The sequence below is a fragment of the Oryx dammah genome, unplaced genomic scaffold (assembly GCF_014754425.2).
Source record: "Oryx dammah isolate SB20612 unplaced genomic scaffold, SCBI_Odam_1.1 HiC_scaffold_11, whole genome shotgun sequence".
NCBI lineage: Eukaryota > Metazoa > Chordata > Mammalia > Artiodactyla > Bovidae > Oryx > Oryx dammah.
Window position 1 is genome coordinate 14,906,385 of NW_024070195.1, and position 15,491 is coordinate 14,921,875.

Genomic DNA, 15,491 nt, shown 5'->3' on the forward strand with positions numbered 1-15,491 from the left:
ATCTAACATGAGGTCTATTCACATTTATTTATGTTTTATTTATTATCTATGGGTAACATTGACATTTTAATGATACTAAGTTTTCTCATCTAAATTGATGTATATTTGTATTTTTGTGTCTCCAGTTTCTTATAGCAGTGTTGTCGTTTTCACTGCAAAAGACTTTACAGCACTTTGGTTCAGTTAATTTGTAGGTATTTTATTCTTTTTGATGTTATTGTAAATGGAATCATATGTAGAGATCATTTTACCTCTTTTTCCTAATTTCGATGTCCCTTCTTTCTTTTAGTTGCCTTATTGATCAGGCTAAAACTATAAGTATTATGTTGATTTGAAGTGATAAAAGTAGGCATCCATGCCTTGTTGCTCATCTTAGAGGGAAACTTTCAGTTTAATCACTGCACGTGATGTTCTTTGTGAGTTTCTCATATATGGGTTTTTTTTTTTATTATGTTGAGCAAGTTTCTGTTTCTAATGTGTTGATTGTTTTCATAGTGAAAAGATGTTGAATTCTGTCAAATGCTTTCTCCATCAGCTGACATCATGTTTTTTTTTTCCTCTTTCATTCTGTTGATATAGCATATTATGTTGATCAATTCACATTGTTGAAATATCCTTGAATTTCAGCAGCAAATCCCAGTTGGTTGTACCATATAGTTCTTGTAATGTGCTGCTGAATTCTGTTTGCTGGCATCTTGTTTTGGAGAAGGACATGGCAACCCCCTCCAGTGTTCTTGCCTGGAGAATCCCAGGGACAGGGGAGCCTGGTGGGCTGCCGTCTACGGGGTCGCACAGAGTCGGACACGACTGAAGCGACTTAGCAGCAGCACCAGCATCTTGTTTATTGAGGATATGCACAAGGGATTTCCTTCTCCTTTTCTGTGATTTCCGTCTCTTTCAGTGGTTTTGTATGACTTGAGTGTTAGGGTAATTTTGCTCTCAGAGAATGAGTTAGAAGATATTCCCTTTTCTTCAATTTTCGAAAAAGCTAGAGAGGAGTAGTTATTAGTTCATCTCTAAATGTTTGATAGAATTCACCAGTGAAGTAATCAGCTTCAAAGCTTTTGTGTGTTGAGAGATTTTTGCTTACTGATTCCAGCTCTGCACTAGTTACAGGTATATTCACATTTTCTATTTCTTCCTGATTTAGTCTGGATATGAATGTGCTTAGTTGTTTAGTCATATCTGACTTTTTGCACCCCGCAGACTGTAACCTGCCAGCTCCTCTGTCCGTGGGATTCTCCAGACAAGAATCCTGGAGTGGTTTGCTATATCCTCCTCCAGGAGATCTTCCCAACCCAGGGATCGAACCCAGGTTTCCTGCATTGCAGGCAGATCTTCACTGTCTGAGCCACCAGGGAAGCCTATTTAGTCTGAATAGTTTTTTTTATTTTCAGATATCTGTTCATATCAACTGAGTATCATATCAATTTGTTGGTGTACAATTGTTCATGTCACTCTTATAATCCTTTTAATATCTTTAGAGTTAGTAATAATGGCCCACTTTCACTTCTGATTATGCTAATTAGTCTCCTCCTTTTTTTTTTTTTTCTTTATCTAGCTAAAGGTTTGTCATTTTTATTAATCTTTTTGAGGAATCAACCTTTGATTTTGTTGATTTTCTCTTTTGTTTCTCTCTTCTCTATCTTTTCTCAAATCTTTATTTCCTTCCTTCTACTGGTCTTGATTTTAGTTTATTCTTCTTTTTGTGTTTACTTACATTGTAAAGTTGAGTATTGATGGGAGTTTTTTTTTTGAAGTGTTTTTGCTGGCTGTGAAACTTCCCCATAGTACTCCTTTATCTGCACCCCATGACTTTGGGTGTGCAGTGCTTCTTCTTGTTCATATCTAATTGTTTTCTAATTTCTCTTTTGTGGTTTCTTTTTTGATTCATAAGTTATTTACAAATGTGTTGTTTGATTTCCACAATATTGTGAATTTTCCTCTCCTTTTTTGTTACTTACTTCTGACTTCATTCTCTTGTGGTCTGAGAAGAAACTGTGTGTGACACCTATCTTTTAAAATATTTGGAGTCTTAAATTGCAGTCTAACATCTGGTCTGTCCTGGAGAATGTCCCGTGTTTATTTTGTTGTTGGGCAGTTTGCATTCAGATCTTCCGCTAGAAGTTGCTAGCCTTCAGTAGACTCCAGAATTCCAAAACAGTTACACCAGACAGATTCTGCTGGTGCAGTTGTTGTCTAGGTGGGGAGACAGATTCCTAGAGCTTCCCACTCTGCCATCTCATCTTAGTCCTCTCCAACAATCATGTATTCTTACCTAGAGTAATTTATTGTATGTCATGAGAAGTAGAGTACAATCCATGATACAGGAATTTCCGATAAGATTGATTGCATCTTCTACTTGGCCATCTATGCAAATTTGGACAAATTTTTAATCCTTTTCAACCTCAGTTTCCTGTATGAAAGTTAGGAATAATGATACTTATACCAAGATTGTTGCAAGGATAAATGAAACAATTAATATAAAATTATTGTATGCCTGAGTGTCTGAGAAGTATTCCACAACCATCTTTTACTAGTACTTCCCCACCCCAGATGATTTTAAAGCTTGTGTTGACTTTTATGGAGATTGATTGATGATGATGATAAAGATATCTTTCAGGTAAAGGAAATGAGAAATAAGGGTACAGAGTTTAAATACATTGACACAACTCCTTGAAGCAAAAGATGTAGCACAGCAGCTAATGGGAGTAGGATACGGAAAAAATGTAGTCGCAGTTGGTTTTAATTTAGTACAAATAGTAGAAAGGTTAGCAGCTGTGCTCCCAGACTCTTCTATCCCAACCTCTGCAGTTGCAAAGGGTACAATTACAATTAAAGACAGAAGCAGCAGTTATTACAATGAAATTTTGGAATAGGACGTTGAGACTGGATATGGAGGCAGGAACTCAAGTGGCGAGATTTGTTCCATGGGAGGAGCCCTGGCCATCAGTTCAGTTCAGTCGCTCAGTTGTGTCCAAATCTTCGTGAGCCCATGGACTGCAGGCCTTCTTTCATCGAGACCTTCCTGTCCATCACCAACTCTCGGACCTACTCAGACTTCATGTCCATTGTGTCGGTGATGCCGTCCAACCATCTCATCTCCTGTCATCCCCTTCTCCTCCCTCCTTCACTCTTTCCCAGCATCAGGGTCTTTTCCAATGAGTCGATTCTTTGCATCAGGTGGCCAAACTAAAGTATTGGAGTTTCAGCTTCTGCATCAGTCCTTCCAGTGAATATTCAGGATTGATTTTCTTTGGGATTGAATGGTGTGATCTCCTTGCAGTTCAAGGGACTCTCAAGAATCTTCTCTAACACCACAGTTCAAAAGCATCAATTCTTCAGCGCTCAGCTTTCTTTATAGTCCAACTCTCACATCCATACCTGACTGCTGTAAAAACCATAGCTTTGACTAGATGGACCTTTGTTGGTAAAGTAATGTCTCTGCTTTTAAATATGCTGTATAGGTTGGTCATAGCTTTTCCAAGGAGCAAGTGTCTTTTAATTTCATGGCTGCAGTCACCATCTGCAGTGATTTTGGAGGCCCAAAATTAAGTCTCTGTTTCCATTTTTTCCTCATCTATTTTCCATGAAATGATGGTACTGGATGCCATGATCTCAGTTTTCTGAATGTTGAGTTTTAAGCCAGCTTTTTCACTCTCCTCTTTCAGTTTCATCAAGAGGTTCTTTAGTTCTTCACCTTCTGTCATAAGGGTGGTGTCATCTCCGTGTCTGAGGTTATTGATATTTCTCCCGGCAATCTTGAGTCCAGCTTGTGCTTCATCCAGCCCAGCGTTTCTCATGATGTACTCTGCATATAAGTTAAATAAGTAGGGTGACAATATACAGCCTTGATGTACTCCTTTCCCAATTTGGAACAAGTCTGTTGTTCCATGTCCATAGGAAGCTTAAAGAATTTAGGATATATTCTAGTTTTTCAGGTATGTTATTTTTTCCTTTGCTTGTTCAGGATTTTGTTCTTGGCAAACAGGAATTATCATTTGAAGCTCCAATCAGATTTTGCTGCTAAAGAGTATCTTTGGATTTGTTTAAAAGATCAAAAAGTTTGTAATTTTCCGGGAAGTACTCTTGAATACTTTAAAAACCATGATGAGGGTTCACAATAGACTATATTTAACAACCAAGTCTGGCACAGCCTGCAGTGTGTGAATCTTTTTGTTTCTTGAATTTTTGTTTTTTCTTTGCTTCATAAGGGTTCCATATGGAAAGGCACAATGTGATTTTTCCAAGGTTTTGGTTTACAAAGGACTTATTTTGTAAAATTTGAAGCTTTGAGAAAGATGATGCTCTGTCAACTGATTAAAAATAAATAAGAATTCGAGTATGTGAATGACACAGAATGTTAGTTTGAAGTGTTAATGTTATTGTTAAAAACAATAGTTTTTGCATATTTAAAATCATCTTTGTCCCAAAGCAGAAACAGAATCCTAAGTCACATAATTTTTTCTCCCCTTAAAAAAAGAGATATCAGTATAGGTGAATTTTAAAAAATATAACTCTGATGTTTAAGTCATTCTAAAGCTTGTGATATCAAAAGATGCTCTTTAAAAGAAAAAGCCTAATGTATTAAAACTTTTAATTTTCATTCACTGTATGTGGTTTAGGTATCAAATTAGCATGTTATGCATTTGAACCCTTTGAAATATTTTTTTTTTATAATTTTAAAATTTTAATTGTGGAAATTCATTATTTTATTGTTTCATTTCTATAATGTAAAGCTATTTTACCACAGATGTTTTTCAAGACTTGAGTTATACTGCTAAATTAAATGCTGGGTCTGCCTCTGCTTTTGAGGTTTTCAGTTATTTCTTGGCGTGTGGCCATCTAACAACCTGTACAAAGATGGGTGGGTGGAGTGTGCTAGCTTTACCCTTCTGTGACAACAGGGTATGTCTGTTCAGGATTTTGCTTCTTCCTTACAGTTCAACAGCCATCTCTTTTTGGTTTTGGCTTTCAACAGTCAACCCTCAAAGATCTTTTGTTTTCTGACAGTTAAAGAAACAGGCTCAGTGTTCTTATTCTTAAACAATTACTTAATTGTTTACAGATAACTGAAACTACGAAAGGTTTCTGTGATGAATCTATTTTGATGGAGGCTTGTCCAGTGGAAATGATTGGTCATCATAATTCCTGGTGATTGAGAAGATTGTTTTTAAACCAAAAAGCATCAAAAAGCTCACTGTTTTCTGATTTTGCATGGGCTGTTTTTCCTGTGTATTGTAAGAAACCTCTCTCCTTTTTAAATGTAAGACCTAGCAGACTTAGTGCTTGATTAGTGCTGTTTTAACATGCTTAAGAAATACTCCCCATAGAAATTTTCACTTTATTTAAATAATAATAGGTATTCTTGTGGTAACTACAGATAGGGATAAACCTATCTTATACAATGGAGAGTTTAGAACTTCAAAAATACATCGCATCTACAAGTTTGATTAGCCTGGAGGGAGCAGTTTAGTAAAGAATATTTTGAATTCTTAATGTAACATCTATACTTTCTGCCTTGTTTTGATGATTATAAATGTTTCCGAGTATCAGTCACCTTGTTTTATTTAAATGTTTTAGTCCATTGTCTTAATTGGTTTTCCATGGGGAGTACATTCCCACCTTTCTTAGGTGAGCCAGTAGGAAAACATGATTTGGTTTTCACAGTCATGATCTGGTTTTGACGTCAACCTGTCCTCGACGCATCAGTTCCAGAAGGTCAGGTATTCCTGGAACATGATGGTGCATAACGATTTCCTTACAGAGTTGTTGAGGATGGTCACAGTGAACAACCTCTGACCAGTACTTCCTGATCACTTAACTAGGTGCCAGCAGTACTGCAGCCATGAAATTAAAAGGCGCTTGCTCCTTGGAAGAGAAGGTATGACCAACCTAGGCAGCATGTTAAAAAGCAGAGACATTACTTTGCCAACAAAAGTCCATCTAGTCAAGGCTATGGTTTTTCCAGTAGTCATGTATGGATGTGGAAGTTGGCCTATAAAGAAAGCTGAGTGCCAAAGAATTGATGCTTTTGAACTGTGGCATTGGAGAAGACTCTTGAGAGTCCCTTGTACTGCAAGGAGATCCAACCAGTCCATTCTAAAGGAGATCATTCCTGAGTGTTCATTGGAAGGACTGATGCTGAAGCTGAGACTCGAATACTTTGGCCACCTGCTGCAAAGAGCTGACCCATTTGAAATGACCCTGATGTTGGGAAAGATTGAGGGCAGGAGGAGAAGGGGACAACAGAGGATGAGATGGTTGAATGGCATCACTGACTCATAGGACATGAGTTTGGGTAAACTCCGGGAGTTGGTGATGGACAGGAAGTCCTGGCGTGCTGCAGTCCATGGGGTCGCAAAGAGTCTGACATGACTGAGTGACTAAACGGAATGGAAATACGGAATAATAATCATATATTATGAATCAGAAATTCAATCATATATTTTGAATCAGATATGTGGTTTACAAATATTTTCTTTCATTCTGTTGTTTGCCTTTTCATTTCATTGATTGTTTTCCTTTGCTGTGCAGAAGCTTTTTAGTTTGATGTAGTCCAGCTTGTTTACTTTTGCTCCTGTTATTGTGCTTTGGGTGTCATATCCAAAAATAAAATCATTGCTAAGAACAATGTCAAGAAACTTTTTCCCTGTGTTTTCTTCTGGGAGTTTCTGGTTTTACATTTAATTGCAATTGTAGTTTACATGGTTTATGGTTTTACATCTAAGTCTGTAATTCATTTTCTATTAATTCTTCTCAGTGATACAAGTAAGGGCTTTTGCAAGTTAATATTCAATTTTCCCAGCAACATTTGTTGAATTGACTGTCTTTTCTGTATTGAATATTCTTGTTTCTTTTGTCAAATGTTAGTTGACTGTATATTCATGAGTTTATTCCTGGACTCTCAGTTCTTTTCAGTTCAGTCGCTCAGTCGTGTCCGACTCTGCGACCCCATGAATCGCAGCACGCCAGGCCTCCCTGTCCATCACCAACTCCCGGAGTTCAGTCAGACTCACATCCATCAAGTCAGTGATGCCATCCAGCCATCTCATCCTCGGTCGTCCCCTTCTCCTCCTGCCCCCAGTCCCTCCCAGCATCAGGGTCTCTTCCAATGAGTCAACTCTTCGCATGAGGTGGCCAAAGTACTGGAGTTTCAGCTTCAGCATCATTCCCTCCAAAGAAGTCCCAGGGCTAATCTTCTTCAGAATGGACTGGTTGGATCTCCTTGCAGTCCAAGGAACTCTCAAGAGTCTTCTCCAACACCACAGTTCAAAAGCATCAATTCTTTGGCACTCAGCTTTCTTCACAGTCCAACTCTCACATCCATACATGACCACAGGAAAAACCATAGCCTTGACTAGACGGACCTTTGTTGGCAAAGTAATGTCTCGTGAGTTTATTCCTGGACTCTCAGTTCTTTTACATTAGCCTATATGCCTGTTTTTTCAGTGGCACCTACTATTTTGATTACTGTAGCTCAGTAATATCGTTTGAAATTAGGAAATGAGCCGCCCTTGGCTTTGCTCTTTTTAAAAATTTTTGTTTCATCAATGTGTTAAACTTTTCATTCTACAGATCTTTAACCTTCTTGGTTAAATTTATTCCTAGGCAGTTCATTGTTTTTGATGCTGTTGTAGATGGGATCATGATTTAGTCTTGGTGGGCTGTTTCTCGAGGTTTTATTTATTCTAGGTTGTCTAGCTCGTGTGTAGTTGTTGCCACAATAGTATCTTACGCTCCTTTGTATTTCTGTGAAATCAACTGTATTATCTAACTTTTTCGAAGTATCTGTAAGATGGAGACAGTAACACCCAATTTGAGAAGAGTTAAATGGGATAATATACGTATGACGTCTAGAAAAATGCCTGGTGCTCAGTCTGGGCTAAGCAAAAGGAAGTTAGTCTTCTACAGTGTGAAAGTGAAAGTCGCTCAATCGTTTCTGACTCTTTGCAACTCCATGGTCTATACAGTCCATGGAATTCTCCAGGCCAGAATACTGGAGTGGGTAGCCTTTCCCTTCTCCAGGGGATCTTCCCAACCCAGGGATCGAACCCAGGTCTCCCACATTGCAGGTGGATTCTTTACCAGCTGAGCCACAAGGGAAGCCTTAGTCTTCCAGTGGCACCCCACTCCACTACTCTGGCCTGGAAAAGCCCATGGATGGAGGAGCCTGGTTGGCTGTAGCCCATGGGATCACGAAGAGTCGGACACGACTGAGCGACTTCACTTTCATGCATTGGAGAAGGAAATGGCAACCCACTCCAGTGTTCTTGCCTGGAGAATCCCAGAGATGGGGGAGCCTGGTGGGCTGCCGTCTATGGGGTCGCACAGAGTCGGACGTGACTGAAGTGACTTAGCAGCAGCAGTCTTCCAAGGAGAAGTTTTAAAAAAAGGTTACTTTTTTCCCTTATTATGTAACAGATGAAAGTTCAAAAGAGAAAGCATGTAACAGTTGGGGGACCAGAACTTCTATTCATATGAGAGACCGCAATTTGTGTGTGTGTGTGTAAATGGCTTAGGAAGAAAGGGATGTTAGTTTTTTAAGAGTATATGGTCTGTTAAAAAGTTAAAAATCCTTGCCAAAACAAATGTGTTGTTTTACTCAAGAGTTCTATGCAAAAATAATTATAAATTAAGCATTACATTGTTGCCTCCTGATTTATACGATTTATATGTATTTTTAAATTATATATTAACAGAATGACACATTGGCTACTTGTAATTATTAGAAGTTTAATTTTTCTCAGTTTGAAATTTTAAAGCATCTCTTAGTGATGGTCTTAAAAAACCTTGCTATTTATTATAGCAGTTGAATCTTTGAAGAGATGTTATTCTTTGTTCCGTTCAGTGTTGCTGATACTTATCTTTTTGGCAAAAGTATATTTTATTATGTGTAATGGTTTTTTAAATTTTATAATAAAGTGTATTTGAACTATTTTTAAATTATAAGATTAGAACCAACATTTTCATTATTAAAAGACAGTTCTTTATCATCTCTTAAGTTTTTTGGAAGATAATTCTAGTTTTTAATTTTTTGAAACTAATGTTGTCATTCGGTTTCTGTGATGAATATAATCCCAAAGACCATTCATTGGACCTGTTTGAATATTTCTTTCTGATTTTAAAGAGTTAAAGATATTATCTGAAGATTATTAAGAATGTATTTGCTTATGAGAATTCTGTGTTGCTGATTTATTCTTATGTCATTAGTTAAAAGTTAAAACTTTTTCATTTATGAATAATGCAGTATATAATAAGTGATATTAAAATTTTAGTTTTATAATAGCCAAATAAATTCCATTGGTTTAAGAATTATGAATGTTTTTTCTTTTGATTAACCATTTTAAGCACTTATAAACTTTGTTCCATGTTAATGTGTGCATTTGAAATTAGTATTATGTGGTTTGTACAACCATTCTTGAATAGCTGAAACTTTTAAAAGAATTACAAATTGCAGATTTCTGTGCCTGGTGGAAAGAAATAGGAAGCTTGGTAGATACTCATTTTCCATATTTTTTATATAAACTGGCAAATGATACTAAAACGGCACTTTGGTGTATATTTTGGATATTTTCCCCCTGTGTTAAGTGTCTTTAAATTTTTTAACTGTATTTATCGCTATCATTTGAATAGGTGTCTCAATGCTTGTACCTACTGCAAAACTAAACACGCCAGAGGAAATTTGGCCAGTTATCCAATTGATGAATTAGTAGATAGAGCCAAACAGTCTTTTCAAGGTAAGAGTTTCTAGAATTCTGTGTGATTTCAGTCTCTTTAATAAATTTTAATAGTCTTCTAAGTAAAACTTCTTTTTAAGTGTATGCTTGTTTAGCTTTCTGAAGAGTTTGCAAATGTTTCAGCGTATCTAATAGAAGATGTTATCAGATCAGGTTATGCTATTTGCATAACTTTTCTTTCACCACTCTGTTTTCTTATGACTCTAAGGTAGGTGACATACTTTGAAATTTATCACCTGTCTTAATATTTCATGGAAAAGACAAAAAAATAAAAATGAAAGCCATGACCTTCTGGTGTGTGTTAATTAGACTTTTGTGGACTGAGTGAAATATTTTTTAAAGATTTCTGCCTCTTTCTTTGTTAATTTCTGGGCCATTTGGAAAACATAAGGAAAGAGAGGGAAGGTAGGTTTTACTTTGAGCAAGTAAAGATAACCCCCCACTCACTGTTGGAGCTGTGAAGATTGGTAATGGTATAAAGTCCTAAAGAGAGTAATTCTTCGTGTGGGTGGCCAGCTACTTCTGATTCATCACTTGCTGGAAAATGTGATTGCTTCGCTATCTCTCAGCATATAGTAAAACATTTGTAACGTGAATCACAAGTGTGTTGACACATAACCATAAATTTCCTCTTTTGTCTTTGTTTATAGTATGTGTATATAACATTGGTGTGTTTTTATAACCAACATGAGATAATCTATTGTCTCATAATCTTGTGGGTTAATACTTATTGGCAATGTGCTTTTCCTTTTAGCAAGTAACTTAGAGTGCTACTCCCAGGACTTCACACCCTGAATCTCAGAAAGTATGTTTTACAAACACACGTATTTAGTGAAAAGCTTTCATCAACATGAATTTCAACTACTCTAAAACAAAGAGAAAAATACTCTTGATTAATTCAACACTTCTGTACAATTTTTTTTTTCTCTAATGTTATATTCTTAGCACAGTCCCCTCTTCTGTTCACATTCAACTTGTACTGAAAGGAATAAATAGAAACTCACTGACTCTTGTAGTTGTTCTGTTTCAGAACCAGGTGAATTGCCTAATCAGAGGAGCAGTCTGAGTGGTTGTCTTTTCTGCAATATGGTTACTTTAAGGATTCTTTAGAAAGGGAAAGAATTTGGACAGAAGCCTACTTTGTTTAAAAAAATAATCCTCTGCTGGCATTCTTACTTGGTGTTTGTTTTCCCCTATATCTATTGGATAACAGAGATATTAGAACTGTATGATCTATCCACTAACTCTGATTTAAAAGGCATACAAGTGGGTTTGCTTATTAAAATGAGTGACTTAAAGACTATATCAGAGGTTAACAGTGACTTAGTGGCAATTTCTAGAGAAAGTATTAAAAGAGATTTATTTAGTATTATTTTCATCATCATCAATAGATACATATTTGCTTGGTTAGTCCCCCCCCACCATGAAATATGTGCAGTGCAATGTTTTTCTATTGTCTTGTTGATTGAAGGCTAATTTTTGGACTGATGGGCTCATTGGGTTGAGAGGTGGAACTGTTACTAAAATACTGAGGTCTTAACTTTCTAGGTAAACCAGTGTGTTTAGGGAATTTTAAGTTGTGAGTATCTGATGCTCTTTGCCATAGGAGAGTTTGAATTCACAACAGTGCTCTGCTGGGTTCCAGCCACATGATCTGACAAAGGTACTTGATGTATACAAGTCATGGTTTTCTTATTACTATGACACATAGTGTTGCTTGTTGTTTGAATTTGAGATAACTTACATGAAGTCATTGGTTGTGCCCTTATCATAAAGAAGGCATGTAACTTAACTGGAGGAATTTAAAATAAATTGAAGAAGAGAAGTCTAATTTTTTTTGAGAAGTCCAGTTTTGAGTGAGAATATTGTAATATCTGTAACATTAATGATTAGAACCATGAGACATTTTCTTTTACTTCTAAAATATATTTTATGAAGAATGTCTTTACAGATAGGAACTATTGAGTATGACAGTCACCTTTTGTTTTCTCAGTTTGACAAATGCAAAATCATGTTAAGACCTTATTTCACAATAGGAAATAGCAATCTATAAGCTCACATTTTAAAGACATTGAGTTAGCAGCATTGTCTTTTGTTCTGCAGCAAACCTTGGTATCATAATGGTTGTGTAGAGTTCCTATGAGTTTTAAAATTGCTATGAGTTTTTAAATTGCAAAGAATAATTTATGAAGTTAAATGTAATAGTAGAAATAGCCTGTTTTTCTTCTTTGGTGACTCTTGTGTATCATTCTTTAATAATTAAGAAATTAGGAATATTTAGAGGATCAGAGCCCCTTAAATTCTATATTATACCATTATTAAATTTTCCCATAATCAGTAATAAACATGGTTCTTTGAGAATTTAAGAAGAAAAGTCTAAATATGCTGTCGCTAAATTTTAGTGTTTAAAGCTGTTACGTCAATGCAAGTTAAATTTCCCAACTGAAAATTGCATTTCTTTTCTTACTTTTTCTTAAATTTTTAAATGACGATGTGTCACAAATACAAAATGGTTTTTAAAAAATCTCTATACCAATTGTAGGATAGGGATTATATCCCTGGTTGCCTGTCATGTGATAGATTATACAATAAGGTAACATTTCTTTCTGAATAGCATATTCATGGAACATTTTATATTCATAAACATTTATTTCTTAGACATCTAATGAGTGAAGAGACTAGTGCTAGCCCATAGGCAAGGGAGCATTCAGAAGAGATTCTGAAATAATCATGAAATCATTCTGAATATAAATTGACTTCCTAAAGTACTAAAAATACACTGACTGTACATTCAGTTGCCAAGAATGAGAAAAGGAGCCCATTAACTTTTGAATGGATATCATTAAACAAACTTTATATTTTTTAATAGAAACTATAGTTTACCTTTTATGAAAAATATATATAGTTTATATTTTGTTGGTTTACTAGCTTTTTTTTTACATTTTCATTGACTATTTTAACCTTCTCATGTGTTTTCATTTTCCTGGCAGTTCTGCATATGCGTGTGATATTTACCAGGTTAATTTCTGGGTATCATCTCTTTGTTCTTAACAGACCATTGGGAAACCTCCCACCCTCACATCACCTGTGCTGAGCTTTAGGTTTTAAAAATTCTTAGCCATGACAGTCTTTGGGGACTGGGGTTTGACATAGTTGCATTTTAGATATCTAGAAAAACATGTCAAGCAATGACCAGGACTTTGTTGGGGCCAGAATGAATTTACAAGCTAGTGTTTTCTAGGATATTTGTATTGATTTTTCTCCAGCAGCTAATCAATCAGTTTCAGTTGTATAAGTGATGGAGCAAACCTTTTTAAATGTGCTGGTTGAGTGGTGTGGAAACAGCACCTTTCTCTGCTGTCTCTGGAATCAAAATGTAGAGATGATGGATGGGCTGTTTTCATAGCTCTTGTGTGTTTTTCTAGATCTCATTTCTGTGTTGTTACTTTTTTTTTTCTTCCTCATAAATCTGAACACCCCCCCACACACACACACACAAGATAAGTGGCACAAACCGGTTATGGAAAGGTGAATAAATTAAGATGAAATATTCAGAGCAAGGAGAAAATTTCTTGATGCTTAGTGATTTATGTTGGAATTTGATGAATTCAGTTTTATTTCAAGACTTGCAAAGATACTGTCTTGTGTGTATGAGATTAATTATGCAATGCAGCTGGAAAACATTGCTTCCTGCCCTTTTGGATAAGAGGATATGAGCAATATTTGATTTTCTGGTATATAAACTTGAAATTGTTGAGTTGTATGGTTTACATGAAGTCACATTTGACTTATAACCTTTAGCAATTAATACTGTATATTGATTTTCATCTAAGATGAAAAAGAGACCAATAATTGCATCCTATTAATTTATATGGCAGTTGTTTAAATGTCTCTTTTATTCTTTTATCTTTTCATTTGTGCTGTGTTCAAACTGAGAAATCTATTTCTTCTGTAGGATTAATAACATTAATGTATATATTGCTTATACATTGTCAACTTCCACCAAAGGATTTTAGGCAGCTTACATTAAAGGATTATATGTAATAGACCATAACAAAATAAAGGCTATATGAAATACTATATTGTGTTTCAAAAGAGGAAAGATAATTTTACCAACTTGTGAATCTTGGCTCTCCCAAAGAATAGGGAGTTAGGGTGATTTATATAATTTGATAATTAGTTTTTAATGACAAATCCACATGTCTCTATGCTGTAAATACTAAGAAGAGTTATTTGCTTACATCCTTTTCTAAGAGACATTGACAAATATAATAGAAATGCCTTTAGCCTATCATGTATGGAGAAGGAAATGGCAACCAACTCTAGTATTCTTGCCTGGCGAATCCCTTGGACAGAAGAGCCTGTTGGGCTACGGTCCATGGGGTTACAAAGAGTCAGACATGACTGAGTGATTTAGCACGGTGATGTATAGAATTTCAAGATAGTCTCTCCATGGCCTTTTCTTCTGTTGACTGTTACAAAACCCCCCAATATAACATTAAGAAATTTTAATGGCGGAGCTAAATAAATTTACATAATATGTATAACTTGATAGGAGGATCTGATACCTAAATAGCTGTTTGTCAGATATTCGGTTTAAATAAGCTGAGATTAATTACTTTGGTGTCAGAGAATGTTATCTACAGCAGACCGGAGTATAACTGACTTGGTTCTTGCCTCTTCAGACCTTTGAGTTTTTAAGTCAGTGGTGTTCTTAGCAATAAAGCAGCTCTTTTTTAAATGAAATTTGAAAAGTAAAAGCAGAACTGCCAGGATTGAAGGTAGGAGGTGGGGCCCTGTTTAATACGAGTCCTTTGGGGCTGAAGCCTTTCTTTCCTCAGAACATTTAGGATTCAGCCTGAACTGGCTGGTATTGATTAATGTTTCTCTGCTCTAGTCCTTAAATCCACCAGTCCAGGGCTGGCAGAGGTTTTCTTAAAGGACCACACCATGAATGTTTTAGGCTCTGTGGGCTACAAGGTCTCTGTCACATCTGTTCATTGTTGTCCTTGAAGCATAAAATCAGCTACCTGTAGACATGAATGAGTGGGTGTGGCTGTGTTTGAATAAGGGTTTAGTGGTCAGCTTTGGGAAAAGGTAACTTAAATAAGATATTATTGAGAACTGTCTTATGGTCTCTAATGTGCTAGGTAATACACATAAATTCATAAGAGAAGGATATAATCTTTAGGAACTAATGTTCCTCTGGCATCAATTAACATTATCAGTCTAGCTGTTCATTTTAGTCGGTTGGAAATTTTGTAAAACCAAAACCACACTGATGTCTGTGTCCCCTTGCTGACAACTGCATCATCATTTCTGTGGATTGGGAGACCCTGCATTTTCTAAAATACAGATGATTCTAATGTATAAGGCAGAGTTGAGAACTTGAATTGAGATCCACGAGTTTAGATGATTTTTTGGTTGAAGTTTTTAAGTGAACTGACCCTCTCAATCTCTACTGTTGATTAGTAAAGAATGAGCCAGGCTAGGGAGGGTGGTGGAGAAGGCACTGGCACCCCACTCCAGTACTCTTGCCTGGAAAATCCCATGGATGGAGGAGCCTGGTGGGCTACAGTCCATGGGGTCGCTAGGAGTTGGACACGACTGAGCGACTTCACTTTCACTTTTCACTTTCATGTACTGGAGAAGGAAATGGCAACCCACTCCAGTGTTCTTGCCTGGAGAATCCCAGGGACGGGGGAGCCTGGTGGGCTGCTGTCTATGGGGTCACACAGAGTCGGACACGAC

General features: G+C 36.3%; 1 protein-coding gene across 4 annotated transcripts in view; it reads left to right on the forward strand.

The window, feature by feature from the left end:
- The window catches only part of CDKAL1 (CDK5 regulatory subunit associated protein 1 like 1), a 614,486-nt gene that overhangs the window by 272,796 nt on the left and 326,199 nt on the right, over nt 1-15,491 (forward strand). For all 4 annotated transcript variants that reach the window (XM_040249901.1, XM_040249902.1, XM_040249903.1 and 1 more), the window contains one exon: nt 9,637-9,740. In XM_040249901.1, coding sequence (XP_040105835.1) covers nt 9,637-9,740 — 104 coding nt within the window. The remainder of the gene's footprint in view (nt 1-9,636; nt 9,741-15,491) is intronic.